Source organism: Labrus mixtus, chromosome 9 (genome assembly GCF_963584025.1).
Source record: "Labrus mixtus chromosome 9, fLabMix1.1, whole genome shotgun sequence".
Lineage (NCBI taxonomy): Eukaryota > Metazoa > Chordata > Actinopteri > Labriformes > Labridae > Labrus > Labrus mixtus.
In genome coordinates this window covers 8847826-8855813 of record NC_083620.1, presented here as the reverse complement: position 1 = coordinate 8855813, position 7988 = coordinate 8847826, and the positions used below count along the sequence as shown (strand labels likewise).

General features: G+C 44.1%; 1 protein-coding gene across 1 annotated transcript in view; it reads right to left on the bottom strand.

The window, feature by feature from the left end:
• Positions 1-7988, bottom strand: part of LOC132979782 (calsyntenin-2-like) — a 249083-nt gene that overhangs the window by 142646 nt on the left and 98449 nt on the right. The window contains exon 2 of the mRNA XM_061045606.1: positions 6782-6904. Coding sequence (XP_060901589.1) covers positions 6782-6904 — 123 coding nt within the window. The remainder of the gene's footprint in view (positions 1-6781; positions 6905-7988) is intronic.

Below are 7988 nucleotides of genomic sequence, written 5' to 3'. Positions count from 1 at the left end.
GTGACTTCCTGTGCTTCTGCAGCCAGCCTCTAGTGGACACTCGAGGAACTGCAATACAGTACAGTACAATAACATATTTGTTTCCTCACTGCTGTAAGTCAAACTAAAATGAACGAATGACCTTCCACAACAGCTAAGACATGCTGTCCTATCTCTCCAGATTTCACCAACATTTCTGGATTCATCTGATCTTTAAATGTTTGCCAAGCAGGGATTGCATTTGGTAGCCTATAACTTTTTCTTATTATGAGTTTATCCACTACGGACACGTCCACACCAGGCCTGGAAAACTCTCTTTAAAATGTTGAGCTGAGTACATCTCTGTGGGAATCCTGACTGGAGTGTGAACTTGTATACCTGTTTGTCTGCCTCTCGCTCTCCTTCTCCCACAGTGACTGGACTTTGTTTAACCTCCTATTTTATCCGTTTGGGCTTCTGTTAGCTAATGTACCTTTAGCCCAGCAGCCAGAGGAGACACCCAGAGGTTTCAACAGGATCAGTACGACCCTCCATGGGAGCGCACAAACAGAGTGGAAGTGTAAAGGTAGAGGGTGTAGGGAGTGGTTTGAGAAATGCCTGTAGTATGACGCTAAACGATGGTGGTCGCCATATTGGAAATGCTTTTTAATCTAAATCCTCCTGGACAAACAGCATGTCAGTCACTCTGCCACACCTCTAATTATGAAAACTTATCAACAATTCTTAATAAATTAAAAACAGGTAAGTTATAATATAAAACAACACCTGTATCGTAAAGAATCCAGCCTTAAATACCAATATCATTACTTGAAAGTGTTAAATCTTACTGAATGTTTTAACATGGGTCCTGATGGGTATTCTTCGGTTTTCGCAGTCATCCTCTAATGGCCGCTCTTGGAACAAAACAAAAAAATAATAACGTTTTTTGGAGGTCTTTAATGCCTTTATATAGAGACAGGACAGCAATTGAGTCAGAAACCGGGGAAAGAGAGAGAGAGAGTGGAGGACGACATGTGGGAAAGGAGCCACCCATGGCACCTGCTTGGAGGAATAGCAACCATACGTGGGGTGTGCGCACTAACCACTAGGCCACCATGCGCCCTGAACTTTAATATTTTGCACTACCACAGTGGCTCCCCCTTTTTTAAACACCTGAGGAGGACGCTAGGTTTCCACCTGTTTTCCACTAAAACATCTATCTACTGGCTAAGCAGCCTGCTCTTAATTCCTGTAGGATCTCGTTAAGAGGAACGTCCTGGCATAGGGGAAAACGATGAGGACATTGTTGGTTTAAGTATTTCCTCAGAATGATTCCACATAATCACCCTCAGGAAACAGCAGGGCCATGTCCACCTGCCCCTGCTGGAGAAGGATGCAGTTTCAATTGGGCTTAAAGTGAGAGACATTGTTAATCTGCAGAAACCAAATTTAGATCTGTTAACTCCACAAGAGTCTGTAGTGTCAACAAGTCAACATAACCAAATGTTTCCATTTCAGGCATGCACGGAGCGAAGAGGAGGACGGAGCATTGCACATCAGCGTCCAATCTCAATAGCAGTGAACGCCTCAGTTTTAAAGGAAGAATGTGCGACATGTTACACATAAATATATCATAAATCAAGTCTATCCTGTGTAAATGTGTCTCTGAGTCATGACTGTCTACAATGAGTGAGAAGCTCGAGTCCTGCTGGCTGTGTTGTTGTCAGAGCCGTGATTACATGGACGGGACGGCCGGCTCCTCCCCTTGTGTATAAAAGCTGTTTTAGTCAAGGACTAGAGAGAAGAAGAAGAACAGAACTCTTATTTGCTTATTTAAATGTCAAGTAAGCATTTTTAAATCACGGTCATTCTGTATCAGAATGGTTTGGTTTGGTTTCATGCTGGTGCTCAGGGGCGACATCTACAGGATCAAAAAGTCGCACATTCTTCCTTTAAAGCAACTCTATGACTCAAGCATGTCTGCAGCCCGGTGGGTCGAGAATGTAGTTGACTGAACATTTAGCGTAGTGCCATTCAAGGGAAACTGAATGTGTCCTCTTTTTTTTTTCTTCCTTTTCAGTGAATTGCAGCTCGGCTTGCCTCCCTCCTGCCACTTCTGTAACTCATCAAAAGACACACAAAAAAGAAGCCCAGGAAAGAAATCTCATTACAAAGACGATTTCCCTCATCTTTGTGGTTCAGTGAGGAAGCAGATTGCATTTCAGTACTTCATTAATAAATGAGTATGTGAACAATGGCAGAATGATGGCTCCATTGTCTCTAAGCTAAAGTCTAAAGCACTTTGAAAACAGAAACGTCTCGATGTTACCTCAGCTTTTTAGCGTATCTGCAAAAGCATGTTTGCACAAATCAAAGTATCTCTGAATAACATGAAGGTGGATTTTTAAAGTCTGCTACTGTTGTGTCCGTCTGCTTCTTTTTTTGTCCTTCATGCTCTGAGTCAAAAATAGAGCTAATTAGACAGAACTATCTGTGAAAAGAAAAAAGCTGTCATCATTCGGTGGGAAAATGGTGCATGTGCTGTGGGCAGCATCGAGTCTCGGGGAAGGTAAAGGGCACCACTCCAACCCCCCTGAATGCACTGGAGATGGAGGAAATCCGACAGGTGGAAATTATTTGGGAGAAAAAAAAAAAGATGAAAAAATGAGTGTTATTACACATAAAAGGGGCAAGAGAGAGAGCGAGAGAGAGAGAGAGAGAGAGAGAGAGAGAGAGCTTGTTCCAGGTCAAAAAACAAGCAAAATGACTGAAAGAGGAAGGATGGGCTGGATGATGATCTGAAGAGAAAGCACACATGGACCAAAGACGTCTGAGAGCCTTTTCTTTCAACACAGACTCCCCGTCCTTAAAAAGAGACGTTTTAATCGTATTTTTTATAATCAGGGGTTTTTAACTGCTACTTTGAAGTAGGGGCTTTTGAGGGAATTGAAACAGCAGCACCTGCTGAAAACAGAGTCGCCTTATTAAAAGCAGCCCCCTGGCCTCCGTGAAATTTCCATCCAGCTCATGAAATGAGATTGAGAAGGCGTAAAGCGTCCCTCATCAGAAACCCTCTTCTTTAACTTTCCATCTGTATTTTTTCTGCAGCGACACGCTCTGATTTTAAGTGACTTTTAATTTCCATTTATACACTTTGACAGGTGATGAGATCATCTTAGACTCCACATTTAGAGATCAGAACGGGGCTTTAAGCTTTAGCTGTGAATCTTTTTCTTAATGGAAATGATAAAACTGTTGGAGATCGTCCTTGAATCATTGAAGGTTTGAAGGTAGAGTCCGCAGATTTTTCCTTCAAAATAAAATACAGACTTCTCCGAAAGTCAAGCTGCTCCATCATCCCTTCTGGGCCTCCGTACATGTGTGGTGGTGACTGTGTCTGCAGAGACTCTGTCCTCTGACTGGATTTTACTGTTCTGATTTGTTTTGGTTGACTCGGGACATTTCTGGGCGGAGCTGGTGTGTTTCCTCCAGCCAATGACAACGCAGCAGGTGAGTTTAGGAGTGGATTGATCAGCGATTGGACGCAATTCAAACCGGTGAATATGACAGAGGTGGACATAGCGACAAAGAAGAGAAAATATAATCACAGTGAGGAGAAACACCAAGTGGATAAAGCTCGTTCTAAATCGAGGGTGAACCTTGTGTTGTCTTTTACTTGTGGACGTGGAGTTGGTCTGCTTCCTGTTGGACAGGCAGGTGACAAACACCGGCAGTTAGCTTGCGGGAACCCTTCACCCTACTTACATAACTCATGCACATGTAACCGCAAATAGGCTACATGACTAGCTTATTTTCATAATTTTATTACAATCTTTCCCCATGTAATGTGCTGAATACTTTCTGTATAGTTTGTGTTTCTTTAAGAGCAACGGCCACGACAACACTTCTCTTCGGGGATAAAAAAAAAAAGCATTTCAGATTTTGACTTTGGTGTGATCAACATTTTCAATTTGTTAAGCTCTGAAATCAAACCCTGGGCCTCTCAGATCAAAGTCCTGTCTCTTTTTAAAACCATCCATCACCTCCTGCAAGCACCCAGAGCGTGCATGCCTTTGCATTCTCGTACTTTTGTCACCTGACTTTATTTGCAGAATAAATAATAATAATAAAAGAAGTCAAGAGAACTGAGGCCTTGTGGAGGAAGCAATCCAAGCTGGTGGAGCTGTTGACCATGCAGTGTTTGCTTACCTGGGTGAATGGTGAGATTTGATGTTAAATGAAACGCTGCAGGCCTGACGACCAGCGAAAGGAGGACTGACACATGAATAGAAAGAAACTACTACAAGACAACGTGTGAGTGTCGGTGTCTGTGTATGCTGGCAGACGATAAACCAGCATGGACTGACAGCCAGTTAACCTGTGTCAAACAACCGCGCTCATCACAGCCCCTGCACATTAACCCTCATAACCCCGCACTTTAAAAGCACACTCGGTACGGTGGTAGCATTCTCCTAAAATAACCACTTCAACTTAATAACTTAATAGACTTCTGGGATAGACTCACTTTTCATGCAGCCCTGCAGAGTTCAGGCGCCACTTGATAAGGCAGCAATGTGAATATTTTCGAACGTACTTTAGATTTGTGTAACACGTTGAGTTTCAGTCGTTGACATAAATGACTTGCAGTTAGCGCAACTGAAAAACATTGAGTTCAGTAATAACTAGTTGTAGAGAAGAATCTGGACATGACTTTGGCATCAGCTTGTGTCCAAAGCAAAACACATTTGTGTACTTTATCTTTCTCACAGGTTTACCAAGACATACCCGAGACCTGAGTGCTCCCAGACCAAGACAAGACCAAGACATTTAGGGATCCAGATCAAGTCAAGACTAAGACCAAGGCAGGGCGAGACAAGACCGAGACCAAGGCAGGGCGAGACCGAGTCAAGACCAAGACAAGACCAAGACATATAGGGATCCAGATCAAGTCAAGACTAAGACCCAGGCAGGGCGAGACCGAGTCAAGACCAAGACAAGACCAAGACAAGACCAAGACAAGACCAAGACATTTAGGGATCCAGATCAAGTCAAGACTAAGACCAAGGCAGGGCGAGTCAAGACCAAGACCAAGACAGGGCGAGACCGAGACCAAGACATTTAGGGATTGAGACCGAGTCAAGACAAATACCAAGGCCAAGGCAGGGCCAGACTAAGACCTTAGGGTTTGAGGCTGAGTCAAAAACCAAGGCCAAGGCAGGGCGAGACCATGGACCATTACGTCATATAACGGCCCACTTCCTCATTTGAGAATGGTTGCCGTGACCACCTCTTCAAGCGGACTCTGGCACAGAACCAGAGTACGTTAGTTTGTGTTCACACTGATCAAATGAACTGGACTTTGGATTCAAGCGTATTCAGATCCGGGCCCCTAGTGTGAAACCACCCATTGTAATTAAAACCTGGCTGCCCTAATTAACGAGGCTTAAGTTAAGCTACCTGAGCTGCCACTGGCCTGTCATCCCCGCCCGGCAATTTGTTGCAAGAAGGCAGAATTACTGGATAACTGTCTAATTCAGCCTTGAACCGTGTCTACAGGGTAAGACTCTGCCACTTCTTTAAGTGCTGAAGAGTGAGTGCTGCATCATCTTTTGTGTGTGTGTGTGTGTTTACGTGTGGGTTTGCTGGGGTAACTCAAAGGTCCAGAGGGAGGATGGTGAAATACAAAAGAAATATGTGGGAAGTGGTGATGAGAGGAAAGTGAGAAATGAGAACTGATAGCAGGAAAAAGAGCGGTAGGCTGCTGCGAGACAGAACTGTGATGTTAATGTTCTTGCTTATTAATAATTTGGTGAGAAATCACTCTCAGTCCCCTGACTTATAAAATCTAGGAACACCCAAAAGCTTTCTCCCTGCTGTGTGTGTGGGTGTGCGTGCATGAGTTTGGGCTTTGCCATTGTGTGGTTGTCAGTCTATCGAGAGCCAGAGGACATATGCTGGTCAGCCAGCTACCCTCCCTACTGTCTCATCATTTTCTCTCTTTCTCCCTGTAGGGTGGCCATTACACTGAGCCCCCTCAGGCCATGCCACAGCACAAACACACACACACACACCCTAACACACAGAAGCAAACAATGACAAATGTTTTACTAACCATATACACATGCAAGCCTGCACACACACACACACGCACACACGCACACACGCACACGCACACACACACACACACACACACACACACACACACACACACACTCCCTCCATCCATCAGCCCAGCTCGAGGGCCTCGGTTAGGGGGCTCCAGCCCAGTGCAGCAGCCCCAAATGCTACGGCCTTGGCCACATTAGCACCCTGGCGGAAGAGAGGGTGGCTGGACGCGCCAACTGCCTCCAGCTAATGTCCTCCCACAAGAGCTGGCACCCTTTAGCCGAGCTGGAACTGTCACAAAGTGGGAAGCATCTAATCCGGTTTGATTTTATTCTATTTATTTATTTTTTCCCAGCATATTTTGCCACCATGTTGAGGTTTATTTGAGCCACTTTCCACGACCAAATAAATATGAAATATGAACGTGGCATGTCATACGTGCTCGCTGGGAATCATTGGCTTGAATGGTTGTGGTGCAGAGCGGAGTTAACACGTAAAAAAAGCAGTAAAGAAAAAAGCAGTGATGCAGCAGTTACAGTGCATGAAGCCAATTTAAGCCCCTTCACAGTGATAACACATGACAGCCTTATATGGTTTAAGTCCTTAGTGTAAGTATATCCTGCAGCTATGCTTCCCTGTGCAGATTAACACCTAAGTCAACGTTGGCTGCCTCAAAGTGGAGCCTTTTTCGTTCAGAGCCATATAAAATGTACCATACCTGCATAGGGGATCGGGGCGTCTTTGTCCAGGGCCACCAGAGGCGGATCCAGCAGGACGACGTCAGTGTTTTCAGTGATCACGCCATGGTACGACGTCTCAATCCACGGCTTGTGTTTATTCACTGTGGAGACAGAAAGGGAAGGATATCAGTGAAATATGCTCACATGCAAAGATATACAGCTTGAATGTCACGTCAACTGAACCTTTAGACATCGATATGCACAAACATGCACAAGTATTCATTTGTTTTTTCTTGGTTTCATGGCAAACCTCCTCCAGCCTGAGTTTTTCTGTACAACATTCTCACGTCGCCAATCTCCCCCGCTGCCTCTTTTCTTTCTTTTGTTCTTTTTCTTCGGTCAAACATTCCCCGCAGGTTTCAAAGCCCACTGCCTCGCTTGATCAATGACCACCACTGAGCTGCCAGCAGAAAACTGTATCCAAGGCCGAGTCAACACAAAGTTCACGAGCAGAAGGCCTCATTAAGGGCCATAATTGAGTAACGGCCTCCTGGGCTCTGAGCGGCAGCGTGCCGACCCACTCACCATTTGTTTACCATCTTGTGGTGACAGGGCAAAGAAAGAAAGGTAGGAGAAAATAAATGGACTTCTTTAGTTCTTCTAAGTGCTTTTGTAGCTGCACCAGAAAAAGCCACAATTACATTTAGTAATTTTTAAGTTCAAGTAGTTGCATTTAAAATGACACAAACAGAGGCTGTAATTCAAAAAATCATAATATGTGCCTTAATGGGGAAATAAAGAGCATGGGTGATAATTACTCTCCAGGGGGAGAGAAAGTGGACTCTGAGTGCCGATCAAGCAATCATTGTAGACCACTTCAATTTTTTACAGAATGTCAGTAAAAGCCACTTTAAATGTTGAAATGTGTATTTTCTAAACAACACAGCCAGGAAAATATCATCACCAGTTATAATCTATGATGTGAGTACACGAAGAAGAATGTTGCTGTTGTGAAGGAGTATTAATTATATTTCCATCGCTTGCCCAATATGTATTCATCATTATCTGAACAAACAGCTCGATATGGCTTTAAAACAATGAGTCCCAAAACAGTATTTACACCCACAGTAGGTCGAACCGGATGTCATTAGAGAGAAACTTAGACCTCTTTGTGGGTGGGTTTTGGGGTTTTGGGGTAATTTTTGGCCTTTATTGGATAAGAGCTGAACAGAGACAGGGAACATT